At 38.5% G+C, this 23,193-nt stretch overlaps 1 protein-coding gene across 3 annotated transcripts; it reads right to left on the bottom strand.

Annotated features, from left to right (window-relative positions):
- Positions 1 to 1,111: 1,111 nt before the first annotated feature.
- Positions 1,112 to 19,358, bottom strand: smad1 (SMAD family member 1). Of its 3 annotated transcripts, XM_015018225.1 has the most exons (9): positions 19,236 to 19,358; positions 16,800 to 17,003; positions 11,222 to 11,745; positions 9,019 to 9,093; positions 5,351 to 5,614; positions 5,151 to 5,267; positions 2,972 to 3,193; positions 2,623 to 2,879; positions 1,112 to 1,802 (listed from the first exon to the last, which is right to left on the bottom strand). In XM_015018225.1, exons 3-9 carry the CDS (start codon positions 11,619 to 11,621, stop codon positions 1,659 to 1,661), a joined length of 1,479 nt encoding a protein of 492 aa, XP_014873711.1. In that variant the 5' UTR covers positions 11,622 to 11,745; positions 16,800 to 17,003; positions 19,236 to 19,358; the 3' UTR covers positions 1,112 to 1,658. The 3 variants fall into 3 exon arrangements, with proteins under 3 accessions (XP_014873711.1, XP_014873703.1, XP_014873721.1); XM_015018217.1 differs by lacking the exon at positions 16,800 to 17,003; XM_015018235.1 differs by lacking the exons at positions 9,019 to 9,093; positions 16,800 to 17,003 and having other exon boundaries at positions 19,236 to 19,355.
- Between the last annotated feature and the right edge of the window lie 3,835 nt (positions 19,359 to 23,193).

Here is a 23,193-nt window from a genome sequence, read left to right as displayed (position 1 = left end):
TTTTAAAATTTCAGAAAATAGTAATCTGTAAGTCCTAGGAAAGTAACCTGTAAATTCAAGGAAAGAAACCCAGTAAGCACCGAAAAGTTACTTCAAAGTAACCTGTAAATTCAGGAAACCCTGGAGGTACAGAAGAGTTACTGAAAAGTAACTTATAAATTTCAAAAATACTTTTCTGGTTTAATTTTCAAACCAGAATTTTTGATTCTGAGCAATAAATCTGTAAACTTCATTAAAGTAACCTCCAGGTTGCAGGGAGTTTAAAAAACGAAACATCATTAGTCCTCATCAACAGTGTTTATGTAATTACTCTCAGTACCAGGAGGGTAAAATGCTGCAGGATGGAACTTTATATTTAACAGATAAAATGGATCATGAAGTGTTTCCAAAACCTTTGAATGATGGCGTGAATCCCCAGTGCTCCCACATCAGACACCATTCTGCTGTAGGCTAAAACCGCAAAAGAAAAACTAAACTTCCTCTTGTGTTTTGTCTCAACTTTATGTCATGTTCAGCTACCATTCTTATGCAACGCCACACTAACCAAAAGATGCTCTGCAAATCCACATATTCTAATGGTGAAAACATCTACATAGTAAACAAAAAGTGTAACAAAATGACGATGAAAGTCAGTCTTTATCTTGTGAAATGCTACTTAAGCCCCATGCTCCACCCACAACCAGACACGTTGCACTTTTAAACCCCTCATTTTGTCTTTGTGTGACTAATTATGATTTCTGATGGCATAACATCAATTCATTTACCAATAATATAAACCACTGTACTCTGCACAGCAAAAACACAGGATTTTGCCAAGTATTTTTGTCTACTTTCTAGAACAAATATCTTAGTACACTTCAAATAGGATAAAACTAACTTACAAGTAACTTTTCAGCAAGATTTAGGAGCTTGGTTTAAGCCAATAGTCCCTTAACATTGGTTAAAAAATTTTCACTGGCAGATTATTTCACTAATAACAAGACATTTATTCCATATTATAAGCTAAATAATCTGCCAGTGGAAATATATTGTTTTAAGGAAATGACGACGTAAAACAAGCTTCTATTTCTTGCTGAAATAGTTTTGCTTCAAGTGTACTAAGATATTTTCACTAGACCAAAACTACTTGATAAGATTTTGTGTTTTTGCAGCGTTGGTACATTTGAGGCCAATTCCACTTATTCAGACAGGAAACATCAGAAAACTGCAAATTTGATGACTTGGAATGTCCCACAAACTGTTGCAACACAAATACAGCTGTATTGTTAAGGGAATATTGAAATGCAAACTAGATTTCAGTCAGAATAGCAGAACAATGAAGAAAGCATTTGTAGCAGGAAGATACCAGAGGAGTTGTTTGCCTCAATTATTACAGTTGGTCACAAAGATCAAGTATCTTCCAGTTGCGTCACACTCACGTTGCTTCCTCCTCTCCCAACCTGTTCATGTGTTCAACTCGGATGTCCTTCAAGTAGAAGCGCCGTGTAACAATCCACCTAACCTTACTGGTCCCAGACCAGCTTGAGCTCCCATCAGTTACAGACAACTGACTGGACTACAAACCAGTCTGGGACCAGTTAGCTGCTATTCTCGCTACTTGGACCAAGATGCTGGGGTGCGGACAGCCACGTGGCTGAGGAGCCTGGGGTTACTGGAGCCTATGAGACAGAGGAAATGGGGTTGTGGGGGGAACCCATCTGGGTCAGGACTTTATCCAGCCACTGCAGCGGACCGTGCAGGTGGATCTCAATCCAGCAGGGCGTGCTGGTCACATCTTGACGGTGGTACTCTGCTCCCCAGCCCTGAAATGCAGGATTGTATTAGATCTTCCAAAGTAGAACTGTTCAGACAGCATCAATTAAAAACATTCATCTCCCTTCAACTTTTTCACATTATGTCACTTTACACCTAGATTCATATTTGCTTATTTTCTCTCCAGAGACAGCTGCAAGTCTTTCAAGGTGCATCTCTAGCAGTTTTGCACGTCTGCTGTGTAAAACATCTCAAGCTCAATCAGTTCACACAGAGGACTTCTATAAACATCAGTCTTTAAGTACTGCCACAAAGGTTTTGACTTTGATTAGGACATTTTAAGAAATGAATATGTTTCATCCACCTTCTTCCAGTGATACTATTATGATCTGTAGAAATGCCGATGATGATTGGTTGTTTTTGTTAAAAACAACCAATCACAGCCAGGAGTAAGTTCTTAGCGATGTCAATCAACCTCATGTATGCAAGTCAAAAATATCTTAAAGACCTTGTTTTTATTTCAATTATTGCCTCTGTGAGCTGACCTGGATTAAAGGGTAAATAAATGGAAGCTGTGAAACACAGTCGAACAAGATGGCTGCTGCAGGTGAGCAAACCTCAGTTTGAAAAATGGAATCTCAAGAAGTGCACTGGTGAAAAAAAAATCCAGATTTTCTGAAAATTAAATCTTCAAAACAGAAAATTTGATTAATCAGTAAAATCAATGTATTTCTTAGTCCCATATAAAAGATTAGGAAAGTGACTCATTCAAATTTGACTCAAATTCAAATTTGAATGAGTCAATGAATTTGTATGAGGTTGTATAATTTCAACTTGTTTTATTTTTCAGAGACTTCTAAAGCAGATTACCTTAACGAAGCTCATCCGGATGGTACACATCTTGGTGAGCTCATAGACGGCCTCGAAACCGTGGTTGACGGACTGGGCCAACAGCTCGGCAAACTCCTGGTTGTTGAAGATCTTCAGGCTACATCTGCTGGGAATCTTGCACACAGTTGTGGGGTGGAAGTTATGGTGGTAGTTACAGTTACGACTCTGGACGAAGATACTGCTGTCGCTCAGGCACTCTGCGTACACCTCCCCTCCAACGTAATACAGGTGAACGCCTGACAGAAACGTGATAACAGGCTTTTTAATTCCAAAAAGCACCAGCACTGTGGTACAGCTGAATGATGAACTGATTGTTCAGATGCTTCACCTCTGCCGATGTGCCGCCGGGTGTTCTCGATGGTGGAGTTGCGGTTGACGTTGGAGAGCAGGCCGAGGCAGAAGCGGTTGCGGTTGTTGGAGGGATCTGTGAAGCCGTCGACAAGAACGCTGGTGGAGGAAGCCTGAAAGGCCTCGCCAACGCGATTGTTCAGCTCATAGTAAACAATGGAGCACCAGTGCTTTGGTTCCTCGTAGGCCACTGGCTGCACATCTGCACAGGAAACACGAGGAGAGGGTCAGAGGAGGGAGCCAAGGTCAGAGAACAGCCAGACACAGAGGCAGAAAGACTTCTCTGAGCTGGAAAGATTGTTTTTAATTCCAGCTCATCCACGTAATTATTCCAAACTTTCTCAGGAATGTTTCAGAAGTCGTTTCCACTGACTTTAGAATGATAACCGGATATTACTACGAGCGGAAAAGATGAGGAGGACGACAGGAAGTGGGTCGTTTCTTATTTAATGGAAATGCCGCAATTGTGAAATTTAGAGTTTTTAACACAAGTTCTGCTCTGAATTTGTTGTTCTTTCACCAAATGGCATTTTTTAGAGCCTGTACTCTCCAGTTAGTAGTTAACTGTATTACTAGATTACTTTACAATTATTTGAATAATCAGTTTATCACAATGATTCTGATTAAAGTTTCAAAAGTTGATGAGTAGCTTTGTCATTCTTGTTGCGCTCTAAAAGGTGCAGCCTGTGTTTTGTGGTGTGATCCTGTAGCTTCTGGGCCATTCCAGGATGACCTCCCCCATATGGAAAGAAGAATAAATCATGTTTATCTAGGTGCAACCCCCCCTCCCAAACTTCCTCTGCAGTGTGGCACTGGCTGGCAGGTGTGTTTTGTCTTTCTCCTTCCCAGAGCTGATCTACAACAGAAACCTGCCCCCCTGTACAGGATGCAGCTTGTGGAAAAGGAAAAAAAGAAAAACATCAACACACCTCCGACCTCCCGTTACCAGCTAACAAAACTTTCAGCGCCTCTTCCTGCTACTGCTGCAACCGGATGAGGACAAATCTGTGAGCTTAAAGTGAATGATGATACAGAAGTGCAAATAATGTACTTTATGGGCCATAAAGAGGAGATAAAAGTTCAGACAAAGGTTTTAATACACTCCCTGCCTAGTCTGTGGTGAGTCAGATTAAATTCAAAACAAACTCCTAAATGTTTTCTGATTTTGTGTGCTAAAACATTAAGACCATGAAGCGTTTGTTAACAAGCTGCATAATGAAAATCGGTGATTATTTTCATAATCGGTGGCAACTCAGGTGTAAACTAAAACAGTAAAACATGAATCGGGTAAAGACTTATTTCCCACTGGCTTTAAACAATAAAGCTACTTTAGGTGGGTGATATCAAGTTTAGTTTACTTAAGATATTTTGTGGTATTTGTTATGATGATGATAAAAGTGATGATAAAAAAATTATTGCAGTCTCCTTTGGCAAGTCTGTATGGCTTTATCTGCATATCAATAAGCAATGAATCAACTAATTGCATGATAAATTAAAATGAGCTCAATAATGTCCATTTTGATGATCAATATTTTTAAAGGAAGTTTCGTTTAGACCTTATTAATCTATTTTTTATGGTTTTGGTTGTGTGTGGTTTTTAATTTTCTTTTTATTTATTGTTTCTGGCTGTTGTCTTTTATTTTTGAAATTTAAATCAATGTCTTGCAGTTGCAATGTACAAAATTAAGGTTTATTGTTCTTTGCGAAAGCAAACTAGCAAACTAGCAATATTATGCAATTATTTATATTATATTAATTGAAAATAGTCTCAAAACAACAATATTACTATAAATCACAATTTCTGTGAAAATTTCCAGCAAGTTGTCGTCATGATGGGCCTGCATAGAAAAACACTATTTATTCATATTTTTAAAGACATTGATATTTATTAATGCTCTAATGGAGAGGTGTAAGAAATGCTTACAGTAATGAAAATCCATATTTTTAATTTAACCTATGCAAAGTGTAGTTTCATTGCTGATACACATAAATATCTAAAAGCTAAAACAAACTCAAACAGTATATGCGGAAAATTAAAACCCCTAAGCTAAGATAAATGATTATTGCACCAAGCTATTAAAGTAGAGGTAATAAGTAAATATTTTCATTAACGATGTACGAGCCCTGCACATCACAAGGATGTGTGAGCACATCATTACCTGCCCGGTTGTTTGTCTCTGTAGGCAAAGGTGGAGCCATGAGGTTGATGTCCATTGGCTGAGGACAGTCCTGCGTCATCTGCTCCTCTGGGGGCATGTAAGCAGGTGGGGGGGTCTCTACATGAGGCAAAAAAAGACCCAGAATGATGTAAAAAGTGACGAACTGTGGCGCATAGGAAACGGAGACTCATCGCTCCTACCAGGCATCTGGAACGGACTTCCCGGATCGGAGCTGGATGGCGAGTGAGGGAAGGTGGTGCTGCTGCCACTTCCGGGTGAGCTTGGGAAGCCGTTTCCCGGAGAATGAGGGAAAGGAACAGTGTTTGCCTGAGTGAAGGATTCTGGGAAGGTGGCATTCTGGGGCATGTGCGGCTCGTTCTGCTGAAGTGGGTTGCGGAAGCGAGGCAGCATCGTGTGCTTGGCGTTGAACTCGCTGTTCCTCGGCACCAAAACAGGAGGCAACACTGAAAGAAGAAAAATAATACTTCAGTTTGTAGACAGTTGGTGACAAAATGTTGGCCGACAATCTGTCTACAAGTAAAAAGCTCCACAAAACTTCAATTGTTTGGAAAATATCTACAATAACAAGGCATAACATTTTCCTCTTCAGTGTATCGTTGAATGTTTTTCATAAATGAACAATGATGCCACCATTCTAACATTGGTCAGCACTAACACTGACCAATGTGTTACTGCTTACCAGATCAAATCAGATCAGATAAGCTGGGGGTTCAGTAACCTAGTAATTGAAAAGACTCCACAAATACAAGAAAACACACATGTTGTCACAATCAGACACAGAATAGCTCAACAGTCTCACAAAAGTATTCATAACGCTTTAATTCTCCCTTACTTTGTCGTGTTGTACCACAAACTTAGCATCAGCGTTAGTGTTTTCACACCGTGAAGTCTGGCAGACTCGGCTTTTAGTGGCTGTAGGATTTTACATTTTTCACTGGCAGAAGGCCAAGAGTTGCTTCTCCTGCTAGTGCTAGACACAAAACATTTGTTTTGGCTACTTTTACCCAGAATGCCCTGCGTTGTAGTCCACTTCCTGCTTTTGGATCAATCTCCAATCTGCTTAGCATTCAGATATGCATCAGAACTGCACCAATCCTTAAAAAACCTGACCTGCCAATTTTGATTTTGGCTGATATTAAATTTTTTTGTCTGAAATGTTGCTAAATATAGCAAGAAAATTACTGAGTTGGCAACAGTGGGGTGAATATTGTTAAATGTAAATGTGCAGACCTGACCTGGTGGGCCGGTCTGTCAGTCACACCTCTCACTGTTGCGCAAAAGAGGACAGTGTTGGAAATATTAGTTTAATTATGCTAGTTTTAATGCTAGCTTTAACTTTAGCACATGGTGAAATATTAGACTGATCCTGATTGTTTTGAGTAGGCCTCAATTTAGGTTAGGTTTAGACTCACAGTTTAATCAATATATAGCTTAACCAGTATATAAAAAAAACTATTGATAAGACTAATTTTAATCAAATTGTGATCATTATATCTAAGAAAATTGTATGATTTTATGCATTTGATTGTTTGAATAAATTCTGGATGATTGTGAAGTTAAACAGTGACTGTTGTCTTTGTGGTTTCACTTTTACACAGGACATTAACGGACCTGGGGAGACGAGATAACAAAGAGCAACAGGTAGTAAATATCTTGTTTTTCAACAACAGAGACTGATTTTTAAACCTTTGCTGAGGAATAGAAGATTAGGGGATGGGCTTCACGTGAAAGTATCGCCCAATCATGATCCCACAAAATTAAGGAAATCGGCGCCCAGAAATCAACTGGTCAATAAATCAGTTGGCCAATAAATGTATCCTATATTAAACATTTATATTATGTAAACAGCACTGCCAGAGATGCATTCAGTTTATAGCAAGTGTGTGAATGATCTAATGATCGGGCTGCTGATTGCAGCCAGTCCACATTGTTAGTAGAACTAGAGGGCCCCAAAACCAAATTTTGCTTAGGGCCCCATGGAGGCTTGGGCCGGTCCTGATCAGTTCACAACAGACGTGACTTACAATCACATGCATGCGAGCTCAGATTAAACCCTGATGTCTTTCTGCTGCTCTCCATGATCCAACATTCTGAGCGCAGATGTCGCTGCATTTTTCAAATGTCAGCTTGCAGGCAGTTGGTCTGAGCCAGCAGTATTTGGCTCCGACTCTCAGGTTTCTGCCCTGAAAGTTTGTGCGAGATGAGGCATTCTTGTGGAATTCATCACTTGGGGTAAATATCCCGGCTGATGGCTATTCAGGTGCAGCGGAAACCACAGTGATACGCTCCGCTTGCGTCTATAAATACCTGAGTAGATACAGAAAGCTGGAGCTGACATTTTAGATGAGGCTGATACATCAGAGAAGTTATTTTAAAGGTTAAAAATTGATGTTCAAGCAGCGAGAGGAGGTTGACGGGGTGTGTGTTTGCTAGAGCGTGTGTGAGATGGGGGACGTGAACAGACAGGTAGTCTGGAGTTGAATCCCCTGATCTACCCGCCGCTAAAACTAAACGTGTGCAAGGCAGGCAGCGAGTCTTTCCTCCTTTTGTGTGTGAGCGACTGTCTTCCTGTTCCTCACAAAACCCTCATGCAATCAAGAATTAAGTGTGTGTGTGTGTGTGTATGCGTGTATGTGTGTGTGTGAGCGCAAGAGAGATTTGGTGAGTCTTTGTAGACTGTGCGTAAGTGAATGAGCACGTGTGCCTTTGTGTCAATGTGTGCAGAAGAAGGGGTCTACAATTTGAAGCATGCGTATAACAAAGCCCCGTTCTCCCTGACATGGAATTTCCTGCTCCAAAAACACATCAAAGAACACACACACGCACGCACATTTTTACCCATATTACAACCTCACATTGACTTCGATTCATTCTAGTAGCTGCATCAACTGCCTAATCCTAACAATTACAACTCAATTCAAAACTACATTATTAATCCCAAAGAGAAATGAAACGTTGCTAAAACTCATGTAATTTTCTTTAAAAAGTTGCTATAGGTGCTGGTGGCTACAGGCAGGGAGGATTTCCTGCAGCAGCTTATATTACAGTGGCTCTGAAGAAGCCCCTGACTGAAGACACTGCTGTTGTATAAAAGTCTGATGATGAAGTAGCTGAGTGTTTTCTGTAGAGATGCAAATCTATCAGCCAATTTGATTTTGATTTTTAGGCTCACAATTCAATTCAGTAAACAAGTTTTCTATTAAACGATGGCTGAGAAGAGGAAAGGACTGTAAACAAAGCATTTATTTAAAACAACTCTACAAGGTTGCATACTGTATCAAATTCCATCAGGTTACATTTAAACAAAAATAGGTTTGTACATAAAACACTAACATAAATTACCAGTATTAGGTTAGCTTACCTGTCGGATTTTTTCTTAAATAAAAAATGTATATCAAAGAATTACTCATAATACATTCGGTGGCTGAGCAGACGCATGATGCAGTATAGGAGCGGCAAAGATGCAACACCTACACATTTTAAAATCGATTTTTAAGAATAATTCTCTATAGAATACATTTTTTCTGCATTTCTAATTGTCCGTTATTTTCTTGATTTTTATGAAGAGTCTTTCTTTGCACTTCCAGAGGTTCCACAGCAATCTTCAGAACAGAACCAGCATTCTTCACTTAGAGTGATACTTGACCTTCTGAAGTATCACACTACACTAACGATTACCAATTCATTCCTATTCCAACCTTAACCAAAACCTAATTCACACCACACCTGTAAACCAAACTTACAAAATAACTACAACAGCCCATGTTTATCAAGAATCTAACATAGACTCGCACCATTCTATACCATTGTCCTCAGGTATGTAAAGCAGAAGTAGCCTATGTTTTACCTGATGGGGTATAAAGTTGCTGTTGCTGCTCCTGCTGCTGATAGTGCTGGAGGGCATGGCTGTATTGATCTGAGACTGTAGACATTAAAAAGACCATAGGAGAGATGGTCACTGATTCAAGAAGTGTTATGAAGTACATTATGAAATAACTTCTATTCATCTGTGTCTCACTAAATAAACCCTAATATCTGACTGGTTAAACTGTACAGCAACTTTAAAGTAGACTGCTTTAAAGATCAAAATATCTCAGAGGGGTGAACTCTACTTTTCTAGGACCTCTGGGAAAATTAGTCATAAGTTGGAGAGATAAAATAAATTCATGAGATCTTGTACTTCTCAACAAGATCTTCAGAAAACTCATCCATGCGTTTATCTTTAGTCGAATTGAAACGTTGAGAAGCAGCATTCAATTTTTATGCTCCTCTGATCTGGAAGAAACTTCCAGAGAACTACAAAACTGCTGAAACACAGTTTCTTTAAATCAATGCTAAGAACCCATTTGCTTAGAGATGCCTTCAGTTAATAACTGTAACATCATAAACTGTAGTCGATCTTTCAACCTGTCATCATTTCTTTTACTTTGATACTGCAACGTCATGTTTTTTTCTTGTTTGTTGTTTTATTTTTCCTAATCATGAAAAGCTCCTTGAATTGCCTAGTTGCTGAAAATATGCTGTACAAATACACTGCCTTTCCTTCAGCACACAGCCATTAAGTGAAAATATGAATAAAATTTCAAATATAAATAAAAACATACTTTAAGTGATATCTTTATTATCATAATTAAGATATATTACTTTAATGAACAAATCAGACTTAAGTTTTATTCAGATTTCCACATGTATAAATCAGTTTTGGGATATTTTGACTTACTGAATTGTGGCATGTTTGGCTCTCCATATCTGCTGCGGTTAAATGTTATTACAGTTAGACATTTTTAGATCAGAGCGCCAAAAGTTTTGGGCTGAACCTTCCTTTAGCAGCTGAGGGTCTACAGGAACATCTTCTTTCTGTTGACGGCTGCTCACCTCCAGCCCAGATCCTGTTACTACACACCTGGTAGTAACACTGGGTAAAACGGTGAGAACGTAGAGCAAAGCGCACACCAGAGGAGTGCACTTTGAGGCGATTTGGTGTGATTTGTAGTTATTTGTACTCAACTTATTGGAGATATCAAAGAAAACTGTCTGCTAGGAGATGTTATGTTCTCATCATACTTCAATGCCTTTGGGGCGCTTCTTACCAACGCCTTCTTTCAACACCAGAGACTTGATGTCATTTAACATAAGTGACTCATACAATAACAATATTCTGTCCTCCATTTAGAGTCATTTTTATTTTTAGGCAGTACAATATGCTGTACTGGACTGAAGATAAGGGATAAAAGAGTCAATGTCCAGAGAAAAGGAACTGAAAAGGAACATCACTTTAAAAGCTGACAAATCTGACTCACTCATTTGAAGTATGAAGAAAGTTGTTGGTTTATAATTTTTGTCCTTACATTTCTTAACAAAAATAGTTCAAAACATAAAGGAAAACAGTTAACCATCAAGTGCACCGACTAAAGTAATCTAAATGGAAATTAAAGGAAAAGTTACATTAAAATCACATTAGTAAATTTTTGTTGGTCTTATTTTCTGCTAGATTGTAGTAGGAATATGGATTCCAATCTATAGTGCTTCTAAAAACATCTAGAACTTTATAATGAATAATAGGGGTGGGCCGATTTATCAGGGCCAATTTCCTTCATTTTGGGGGATCGGTGATCGGCCGATCTAATCCCCAGATCTCATCTACCTCAGCTAAGGTCTAAAAATCAACAACTGTCCTCTTCTGCTCTGCTCTGAGAAAGGTTGACTGACAGACCGGTGCACCAGGTCGTGTCTGCACCTTTTCAGTTAACAGTTTCCCCACTGTTGCCAACTCAGCAACTTTCTTTCTATATTTAGAAACATTTCAGGCAAAAATATTTGGTATCAGCCAAAATAGGAACCAGCAGGTTCAGGCTAATAACCGGTAATCTGTGATCGACCAGGAAACTGCAATTGGTTCTCCCCTATTGTATAAAAAAAACAAAAAAAAAAAAACCTATCTATACATTTTTTTTTTTGTTTCTGTGTTGAAACTTGTTGGGGAGTAAAAAGTGACAAACCCAAAATACTGTAATTTAACTGCTGCCTTGAGACTATCTGATATTTCTCACCTGGACTGTCCACTCTCTTATAGTGGTAGGGGTTGATGCACACATCCTTCTGTTTGGAGCCGAAGGGATACTCGCAGCATTCCAGCGCCTTCAGCTCATGGTGGGACTGCAGGTCAGGCCAGCGCCACACCCGGCAGTAAATGACATGTGGCAGACCCTTTCTGTGGGACACCTGCAGCCGTCCGTCCAGCGAGCGAGGGATGGTCACACAGTTACTGGGCTGACCCGGGCAGCTGAGCGCCCGCTCCAGCTCCTCCATGGCTCCCTTCTTCTTTTTCAGTTTCTTAACCAGAGCATCCACAGCTTTTTCCGCCCACTTCTCCTCTTCATCGCCCTGCTTCCAGCCCAGCAGCCGTTTGACGGCCGGGCTGGTGAAGGAGAAGAGCGAAGTAACATTCATGGTGACTAATTTTCCCTCCTGAAGTCGCCAAAAGAAGCAGCAGAATCAGCTAGAAAACAGGGACAGATTGTCTGATTCTTGGGTTTCTTTTGTTTTTCCAAGTACTTCCCAAGTTTCCAAGGTCCTGCAAGAAAGAAAAAAAGGTTTTACAATGAAGCTATAATCTGAAAGATAAATAAATAAATTCTGTATTTTCTTTTCTACAGCAGAAAGGTAAAGTTAAAAGTGACTCCTGCAGCCACAGCTGTCAGTCATGAGTTCTGGGAAAGTGGCACCGCTCTGTGAACATCAGCCTGACATTCTTCAGATAGCTTCCTGTCTGTATGACTTGTCACATTACCACCAATTACTAATGTCACTTACAGGAAGAAGTCTGCATACTGCAACCTCCACAACCTGCAGCATAAGGTTGCTGAGGTATTTCATGCTCAGCACCTGTTGATGTTCCACTACACAGTTATATCCACTGTAAGGATGCAACTAACAATGTCTCTAGCTATTGATTAATCTATTGATTATTCTTCTGATGATTAATTGGATAAAAACATTGGCACATTCTGCTGATTTTTCATTTGAATGTGTCTGCTGCCAAAATAAAATACTTCTAATGTCATCATGTGAAAAGATCAGACAGCTCTGCTGGATTTAACATGAATACAGTCTAGGACTGATCTGTTAGTTATTGTTTTCTGATTCATAAATGAATAGCAAAAGGTGATTAACAGGAGATTTTTTAATAGGATCAGATGAAGCAAAAACTGTGACACGTGAGGTGTTCTGGGTAGAACACGTTCAGTTTTAACTTTTTTAATTTAAATGCAAAATCTATATTTTGAGATTATAATTTTGTAACTGTTGTCATTACATATAGAGTTTAGGCTTAATTACTGCTCTAAATATGTCGTTCTAACTGACCTTTTTTGAGTCTGTTTTTCAGTCAACGATTAATCAATTACTAAATTAGTTGACAATTATTTCAATAACTGATCCATTGTGATTAATGTGATTAATCATTTCAGCCTTAATCTGTTGTGACTTTAATATTTTGCAGGCTTGTAAACCACCAAGCATTTGACAAGTAATTGTAAGTAATTTCTCGATTCATTTTTTTATTTAGCAAACAGATTAGTTTTAATTTAGTAAATTACACAACCTCTGTACACCAACCATGTGTTTGTGTAGGACAATACAAGGGAAGTGACATGTGGACCCCTGAATAAAAGTGCTCATTCACTGGGTCCCAATGGGGCAATTAAATACCCAGAGGGTCCACACCTTCCAGTTTTTAAAAGGAAAAACTAAACGGCATTGAAAACTTTCTGCTCTATGCGCCTTCTCTTTTTTTTAATTGTCAGAATAAAATTAGACAGAAAAATTCAGTCATACTTGAGGTTTGGCTCTGGATAAATGTCCTGAATCCAATGAACAGTTGACCAGAAATTTGGCACTAAGTGAGGATGCATCAGCATCTGACAGTAAGTCAACAGCCCATACAGAATAGATACATCATTAAGACCACTCTGCAGTTATTTCTGGCGATGCAGCTTATGGGATGAAGAGTGTTTTCTATCTTTGTCATCAGTGTGTGTAAGACTCAATATAATGCAGTCTGATGTAAACAAATGCTGAATAACCTGCAAGTTGAAATAGAAACATGCTTTGCAAAAGTATAAGTAATATTCACAGAATTCAATATAAAAAAAGTGCAGGATTGAAAAATGAAATTGCTTTTTATTTTTGACAAATAAAAATCTGATTCTATTCAGAGTCAATACTTTGTAGAACCAACTTTCCCTGGAAAGTTTCAAGTCTTTTAAAGTTTTCTCTCCTAGCTTTGCACACGTCGACACAATTTCTGCTCATTCCTCAGCTTCATAAAACTTCCTATTAACTTTGACCAGCCTTCCTTATCCCTGCTAATGAAACTCATCCCCTCAGCATGATGCTGGCACCACTATATTGTGTTTACAGGGGGATGTGCAACATTTTCTTTCTTCCACACACAGTGTTTTGCATTACTCTGTTTGTTACTAAAGCTCTCTAACAAACCGCTGAGGCCTTCACAGAACAGCTGTATTTACTCTACAGCTGCACAAAAGATTAAATTGCAACCATCACTTTATCCATATGTGCAATATTTACATTCCAGCAGTTTCTACTTTACTTCTCAAAATAAGTTGCACTGGATTTTATTTAAGGCTATCAGTGGGATGAATACAAACAATAAATAAAAACAATAAATCTTGAACTTCACAATTATGCATTACTTTGTGTTGTTCTAGCACATAAAATCCCAGGAAAATATATTAAAGTTTGTGGCTTTAGCAAGAAAAATAATGTGGAAATAATGTTGAATATATTTGCAAATTATAAAGTCCCCAAAATAAAACCAAAATGTTCAAAACAATTCACTAAAACCATTTTTTTGTCATAGAACTACAACATGTGGAATCTGGTTCTAAACCAATAAAATGATTGCATAATTTATCCATTTTTGGTATTTCGCAGTCAAGCATCCTTGAATCTACGACACATTTTTCTGCCTGAAAAAAATAACATGTACCTTTTACCCCAACCGACTGCGAGGTTTGCTTCAATAAACTTCTGACTGAGTCATTTCACTTAAATATTATTACAAAATCTGACACCATCTCTCCTTCGTCATACCTCAGTTTCAAATGAAAAAGCAGATTGTGACGTTATCACAGGAAAAACAGACACATCCGGAAGCAGCTAAACATGAAGTGTAAAAGTTTAGGTTTTAAAACGATGTCACAGGTATACTGTATCATAAGAAGACATTTTAAGAAGCATCCAGCTAATGCACATGTTTTGAAGGCTTCTCAGTAACAGCCAACGCTCTCAGAGGAATTCAAGACTAGCCGCATGAAAACAATTCCCCGTCTCATAAGTTTGGACTGTAACATCTGGAAGAGGACTAACGCAATCTTTTGCTATGATTCAGCTGCAGCTGGAGGCCATGTTTCCTGGATGTTTCCATTGCTGACAGTCTATCATATCTGACTGCTTGTCTCACCACAAGCGTATTCAGAGAGCCTGCTGTGGCACTGTGTTGCACATTAGGACAATGCTCTTCTACTGCTTCATTAGGGATAGTCAAAGTACAACGGTGCCAATGTAGAGTCCTCTACATTTGGTTCATTTAATATTTGTTTTTCTTATTTCAGAATTATTGGTTGATAAATTCCAATATAATGTGTGTTGTCTGAAAAGTAATGCCAGATCTCTGATGTAACATTCTTGTGTCTATTTTACAGGAAGCTGCTGGGTTTGTTTGGCTGTGAGCAGAAATCCAATTTGTGATGACACATCGAGGTTTTACCAACCATTAAAGCTCACTGGACCATCTGGTCTGAAAAATGTCACATTTTTAAATAATCTCACTACATCCCAGCACACAGGAATGCACAATATATTGTGAATATATTGCGATATCAGTAAGTATGCGCAATATACATGGCACAAAGGATTGTTGGAGTGCAAAAACTGTTGGTTAATATATTTTAAAATTTCTGATTAATATTTTAATAAGTGATCAATATGTTTATATGCTATATTTAGTTTTCAGTCAAACAAAATAGTAAACATCATAGTTAAGCCTTTAAATCAACTGCTTATATTGAAGTGATTCTTATGTTGCCATGGAGCTTTAAACTTCCTCCTAGTCAACGAAGAACCAACAGATGCCAGCAGTGACTTCGGAGCTGCTCTCTTCCCTATAAAACCTGAAACACTCACTATCATTTACACAACAGACCCATAAAAAAACCCTCCTGACATTCCCTACAGTCGAGCCCGAGCGCAGTGCTTCCCTATTAGTTTAGCGGTAGCATGTTATGGTCATCAGTTAGCCCACTGGACAGAGACTGGAGATAATGGGAGCACAGAGTGGGATCATGCGACACAGGCAGGCGAGGTGTTTGACCCACCTGGTGCAAGCTGCTAGCCACTACACTAGCCACATGGATCACTTTGCACCGCTCCAATATCTGTTAATCAATTTAAGCCTGTGCTGTGTAGGATGAAGAGGCAGTAATGATGCTCTCTGGACCCTCCCCAGGGACGGGGCATTAAGAAGAAGCTACATTATTTATCAGCAGGGTCCTAGATGGGGCGTCCATTAACCCTCGCACAATGGAGTCAGCGGCTATAAACAGAGAAAAGCAGGAAGCGAGAGAGGGTGATAGATAAAGAGAAAGAGTAAGGAAGAATGGGGGGAAAGATGAAGAGAAAAAGAGTGAGAAAGTACGAGTGGTGCAGCCAAAGATGTGTGACAGACGATCTGCAATCAGGGCTCATTACTGACGAACCAGACACTGTGTTTTATAAAATGGTAACAATTCAGTTAAAAAAATAGCAGAGAAGGAGATCAGGGCATCACACTGGGGAAACCCATGCATGAGTTTTATTCTTACAAAAAAAACAGCTTTTAATTTTAGTGTCTTGATTTTACCCACTAAAAATCATGCCAGCCGATGAGATTTAATCTCATTGGCTGACATTTAACCAGCTTTATGGCATAACTAAGGTTTGACATCATTTTTACACCTTAAACTGTTTTTCACAAAATTACAGAGGCTAAGGTGATGTGAGTTTGTCCGGCTGTGTGGAGGAGAGTAGCACCACTTGTTGCTGCGTACTGCTGATCAGCTGCTTAAATGAAAGCTGCTCTGCTTTTCCTTCCCTTACAAGATGTACAAATTCTAGTCTGGAAGAACATACATGACTGACAAACATGCGAGTGCAGCACAACTAGGAGAAATGGCTTGTGGTCTTTTCCCATTAACTACAGAGTAATCCTATAACCGCTAAATTCTGACACCACTCCATTTTTGTTTACATTTCGTGAAGAAGGAAATGCCGCTCAGTGTCTTCTTCAGAGGTTTTCATGTCATTTCCTTCAATGGTTTTTGGTGCAGTGCCACCCCAAGGGGGAAAACAAGTTTTTCAAAGGGTTTGGTTCATTTGTCACAATGCAATGTGTGAAAGCAAACTGCACCAACTGAAAATGTAACTAATGTTGCAACTTTGGTCAACAACTGAAGGAGTCCACCAGACTATCAGGTGTACCCTAAAAGAGTTTAAAATGAAGATGTTTGATTGTTTAAAAGAAAAAAAAAAAAAACCATCCTAGGTGGCGGACTCAACAGTAAATACCTCATTTGGTCTATGGAAGCCATCCCTTGTAGACAAGCAGTCATGCAGTAGCAGATGCAGATTCTTGCCATAGCCACTCAAGTCAATACGGCAGTCTAAGAGCAGGGCTTAGAAATAACCACAGACAGGCAGGAGGTGTTGCCCTCCCTGACTAGACATGGCATTGACCCAGGAGGCTCATTTTAGCCGCTGGGGTCACTCTTCCTGACAGACATGAACACAAACACAGATCCAGGGTCGGTAAAGATGAAATAAAGCCATCATGTCTCTCAAACAAAGAACAATAGCAAAACCACTATGTTTTTCTGTGTTGTTTGGAGGTAAATCATATTTTGCCTTACTGGAATCAGATTCTTTACATCCCAGACACAGCTGTCCACACATGACCACGGCAAACATAACTAGCAAACACATGGGTTTTCAAGCTGCCATGTCAAACACGCTTGGCACTCAGTGTTATGTTAGAGAGGACACCTCACCCTGTCACATCCAGTCTACCATATCAAACACCATGCAGACATACAAGAAGCGCTGCAACTTGGCATTGGTTTAGCGTTGTTCTCTGCAGATTTTTTTGGTGGATGTTACCATGCACAGATATAAACTGAAAAGATTACAACAATCACGTCTAATTTGTCAAAGAAACAAGTCTCAAAAAGCACTAAAAATGCTCCCATGATGGAAAAAGCAGAGCAATGATCCAACTGGAACTGTAGCATGAACAAGGACAAATTCCTGTCCTTTGGGTAATCTGATATGTCATCCTCAATAATGTCAGCAGATCTAGGCTTAGCTGCTGTAGGTCCCTCACTTTGTTTTCCTCCATTCTCTTGCAGACATATGAATTCACGGATACAGCAACACAACAAAACATATCCTATGATGTAAAGTCTCTGAAAAGGTCTTAGGAGAGCTGAGTGTACAAAACACTAATGATAACGATGCAAAAATTATGAAGAGATGCATAAGAGGAGGAATATTTTTCAAAGATTCATGAATGACAAGACTGACATAGAAAAAATACATAATAAGTACCCATAATTAACCTTAAATCTGTTGGCAGTGGAAAAATGCTAATTCTGAGAGTTTTGGGTTTTCTTTGTTAAATTTTTAATGAAATGTGTCAGAGTTTCTAAGCTATTATGCCTTGACTGTTATTTTTTCATTTTGCGTAAAATGCACCCTATTTGTTTTGTTTACGAAGAATTACAGGAAATATTAAGTTTGACTCGTGTTTACCTATTTCTTTTCTTGGTGTTAAACACAAATAAATTGTTATTCAGGCCCAACATGAAAATCTAGGGAAAACCATCAACTTTATTAGGTGTTTGAAACTAATGCTGCTAAACAACCAACTGCAGGCTCTACTTATGGTAATTTACCTGCTTAAATTAGATCGTTACACTTGATTGTTACTCCATATGGAGCGGAAACAAAAAAGGTGCAATATTCTGCACACAAAACACTTAACGGGTGAGCATTTTGTATATTGCTACCCACAATTTTGTGTCAAAATGTAATCAATGAATCAATACATGGCATTATTATAACTGTAGTAATCAATATATTTCATTACGTTTGCAGAAGTGGTATTAATTGTTGCTTTTATGTTTTAAAACAAAGCAATTGGACTATATTATGCACTTCTGTTTTGATGATACCCTAAAATTGGGATATTTTAATCAAGGTTTGCATAATATCAGAACCTCAGAGGATTAATCAGTGAGCTTACATTTGTCACAGACATGGCTTAGTTCAGTCATTCATCCCCAGTGTTCATACTATTTAAATAATCATAAATGAAACATTACCACCTGAGTTTGAAGACACATTCTTTATTTTTAGGGCCTTTTTAGCACATATTTATAAGTTACTCAGACAAATTGTCATTTTGGATGTGAAGAAAATAGATGTGTGACACAGTTTTTAGCACATATTTATAAGTTACTCAGACAAATTGTCATTTTGGATGTGAAGAAAATAGATGTGTGACACAGTAACACCACCAATTTCTTTACATCCTGTAACTCAACATGCATTGATTCCCAATTGTTCTTTTTAAAGCTTCACATTTAGTTTGTACTTGAAAAGGTTCCTTATAAACATTGCTAAAGATAAACTTAAATCAAGTAGCAGTGGAATCAGAACTGAATCGATATATATTTTACTGAAAGACCTCAAAATTCAAGTTTTAGAAGGCTAAAAGGCAACAGTTGTAGTAAAAACATAGCTAAATATGGCTCTAGTGTGACGATGTGAGCCAAAAAGGAAGAAGAAAAGTTTGAAGCTTTCCAACTGACACACAGCTGAGAGCTGCTGACCGTTGGGATCTACTTTCTCAGAAACGAAGCCGCGCAGAGTTTACGAAGAAGAAAACCTAGATGAAGAAATGTTCCGTTTGTGTTTAAATATAAATGAATAAAAGTTTTACACTACCTTTCCTGTCCCTGCCGCCCCGGCACTGGGTCTGTATGCGGGCCCCTCCTCAGCGCTCCCACCGCCTCAGTTGAGTCTGCAGCTCGACCTGGCGTCAGAGAGTCGGCAGGCCGTCTCACTCTCCGCTGAGCGCCAGTATCACGCCGCGGGATGCAGCATCACCCCAGACAACAAGAGGACCTACATTTTTTTTCCCTACATTAACATCTTCATTCACAGCAGGGAAATCATGGATTATGTAACTGTGAAACAATGCAGATTTCTCGCTAATTTACTCGAGGTTCTCATGAAGGAGGAGACTTTTTTCCTCCTCAGATTGTTTCCCCCAGGTAAAGTTGATGCAGTCATAAACAAAAGTTTGACAACTTTTGTTGTCAAACTTTGCAATTTTGTTTGTCATTTTATGGATGTGTTGCTTTCTCCCTCTCCCAATCAAATGAAACACATCCTATAATTTGTATTATAACAGTTTCAAATGGGACAAAACTCTTACTTTAAACTCTCCTGGCTTGGTAATAAATTTATTCTTAAAACTTAAAAATGTCTGCCCTTGGTAAAGTCAGTTCTGTTTTCTGTAATTTTAGATTCGGCTTAGGTGGTTTCTGTTAACTCTTGCACTTAGTCTTCCTCTCATTCACTTTGATTGCAATGTGATAAAAAGTGGTCTTATTTAAGAAATATTGTGTCCAAGAACATAGCCACGTCTTACACATGTTACCATCAAAGTTCATGCATGGTTATTCCTCTACATGAAACATTTACTTATTTATTTTGGTACCTATTTTTCATATTGTCCAAATTTTAAAGTTTATGATTCTGCAGAAGTATTTGATTGCATCATTTTTAACACGGAATATCTTGAATACTTACATCAGTTTAAGAAATTTGGTTACCAGAGCTATTCATAGACACATTAAAGTGAAGCAAAAATCACATTTAGAGTGTATAAAACAAAACAGGTGCAATGAAGAAAATGACCTATCAGGAAGAAGATATTTTTATGAAGAAAAAGAAGTTAGAATATATTATATAACTTATTTTCTAATCAAATAACATAAGTTTTTTTTTTTTGACCAATCTCTAAAATTCGCGCCTGCCACAACGAAAGGGACTAGTTTGTCTTGAGGACTCGCGGAGGGTTACGCTCCAAACGGTGGCGACTGATATCGAACGTGACGTCACAGAGCTGGCGGCAGCATGTCTGAGTGAGGCGGGCGCGAGCTGCACGTGAATAAATCTGGGAAAACAGCGCGTGAAGGTAGAGAGGGTGAAAGACGGAGCGGGTGGGGGTAATCTCACGTTGATGATGATGATGGTGGTGATGATGATGATGATGATGATGATGATGAGAAGAGACAGTAGAAAGATTCCTAAACTTTTAACTAGAGGATTCCCTCTTACACACACACACACACACACACACACACACGCGCGCGCGCCCGCGGCAGCTGTGCATTCATTGGACCGCAGATTTACAGTCCCATTACAGAGAGGAACCCACTGAGTTTATACAGACATTATCAGGCGTTGTGGCATTTTATCTCACAATAACTTTGCAATAAACCTGTAGCACTCTAATTAGGTTAATTTGACCTTTATGGCGTGCAAACGTCTCGGTTTGAGCTTTATACAAAAGCGAACCCAGTTGAATCAACTATTTTGAACCTAAACTGGATCTATGCAGAAGAACCTGCCACAGTTGTCAGCCCGTTCTGACACCTGAAGATGCAACCACTGAAAATCGTGTTAATCTCGAGAGACTGACAAAGTTAACCACTCACAAGGAAGTTTGATGTGCTATTCCAACATTTTATAGGTAGCATATGGTAGTTGTAGGGACTATTTTAAGGCTCCATTTTGATGATAATGCCAGGACAATAATATGGAGATGTTTTGCTGCGTTTTGGTATCTCATTTACACGGTAATAGCATTTGACAACAGGCTCCAAAGTGGAAGTTTTGCAAAACGTGACGGTAATCATGTCTGTGTAAAAGAAAACATTTGGAAATGATGTCAGTCAAGTCAACCTACCCAGTTACCTCGGAGAAGTTGGAATTTCAATATGGCGATGCCCAAGTAGTCATTATTTGCAGTACCTCTTAAGAACATCGTTATAAGCTGTACTTTCCACATGCAAACTCCAATTTTATTTAATTTGTTCAGTTAAGAGTTGCTACATGTAACATTGATTTTAGACGGCTCTTACATGTGTGTCTTGTAAAATAAACACGTTTTCGCCACACTATTGCTGATGCGAGTAGCGGCCATATTGAAACTCACCAGAGTTGCAGTTGATTTGTCAAACTGAAAAGTTGGAATTATGACTTCAAATAATTCTTTAACATTGATGAGAAAATAGTATTTCCATAGGCAGATCATTTGACTCATAACATGGGAAAAATGTCTTGTTATAAGTGAAGTAGTCTGCAAATATAACTAATACTTTTTCATCAATATTAAGGAATTATTGACTTAAAACAAGCTTCTATTTCTTGCTGAAAAGTTACTTGTAAGTTAGTTTTATCTTATTTGAAGTGTTTTAAGATATTTGCACAAGAAACTTAACGAAAATTATTTGGTAAGATTTTGTGTTTTTGTAGTGAACATGAGCCAAGGGTTACGCTTGTAGAGCGTTCTACATTGTTTCCAATGCTATTTGTGTTTTCATCTGCTCACGGAGTGTTTTCTCTCCTATATAAACCCAATTTTTTTCAGATATGCAACAGAACTAATTTTTGGAATACCACATGTAGACAGGACATAAAGTCCAAGAGTATTTTGCACATCTGCTACTTTGGGGAATTTATCCAGCAGTAAAAACAGTCAACATGCTATAAAATATCCTCCAATAGTTTTGTGCAGATGTTGAAATTCAGGGAGACATTGTGCTTTGCTACGATAAAACAATCAAGTTTAATAAAAATAGCATTATGTTCTACTACTACTGCTTTATTTAAATTTTCTTTATGATATCTCATTGACTATGATATATCATAGCCTTTTTTTGTGATATACCAAAAAATCCTCAATAAAGCATCAAGGACAATCCTTGTAAATATTTCTGCCATTCAGTCAGCTGTAGATCATCTGATAATATAGTTTTATCAATGCTTGCTAGTATCAAAAATAAAAACAATACAAATTGCAATATCAGCCATTGCCTGCAAAGTTCATATGATAGATGTTGGGCCTTTTGGAGCTTCTAATAATCAGGTCGACTGGTATTTAGAAGACGATCCAGTTCTCATAGCACAGGAAAACAATGCCAGACAAACTGTAATGCTGTTACAAAAACACAGAAAATATTAATAAATGATATTTACTTATTAGAAAAGCTGTTACTTCCAGTGCTCAATCAGTCATTCTGTGGTGTTTTATCATGGAAAACTGGCAGAAAGAGAATGCTGCTGCTGCTGCTGCTTAAAAGATTTGCTGACAAATTAGATTTTGTGGCAGAAGAGTGTCAGACATCCGTTTTTTCATTGAGCATAATGCTGGCACAAGGCAAACATTTGCATCTTTAAAGCATATAACATGACATAAATTACATTTCAGGTAATATATGCTGTGCATGAATTGAGATTATGGAAAATGTATTACATTTCATGGTTTACTATGCTGCTCTACTTAGAATATCAGAGGGAAAAAAATCCAAAATGTTCATCCCTTAAACGAGTTGTTCAGGTTTGTTGTTCACATAAATATTTATAAATATTCTGATAGATTTTGCTCAGACAGCAGTCTACTGTCGACTAACAGTCGATCCTTATTGTTGAGCCATCACACAGCAGGACACCAAACGCTGACAGAGGCTGAAAAGGACAGACAGAGGGGGTGGCTTCTTGCTGTCGTTATGCTCTAGATTTTAGTTTTATGAGCTAACCACAGTGGTGGAGAAAGTACTCAAAAAATGCGCTTAAGTAAAAGTACAAATACACAGTCAAAAATGTACTCAAG

Source organism: Poecilia latipinna, unplaced genomic scaffold, assembly GCF_001443285.1.
Source record: "Poecilia latipinna isolate Pla-1442-1.1 unplaced genomic scaffold, P_latipinna-1.0 Scaffold78, whole genome shotgun sequence".
NCBI lineage: Eukaryota > Metazoa > Chordata > Actinopteri > Cyprinodontiformes > Poeciliidae > Poecilia > Poecilia latipinna.
This window is presented reverse-complemented; position numbering and strand designations above follow the sequence as displayed.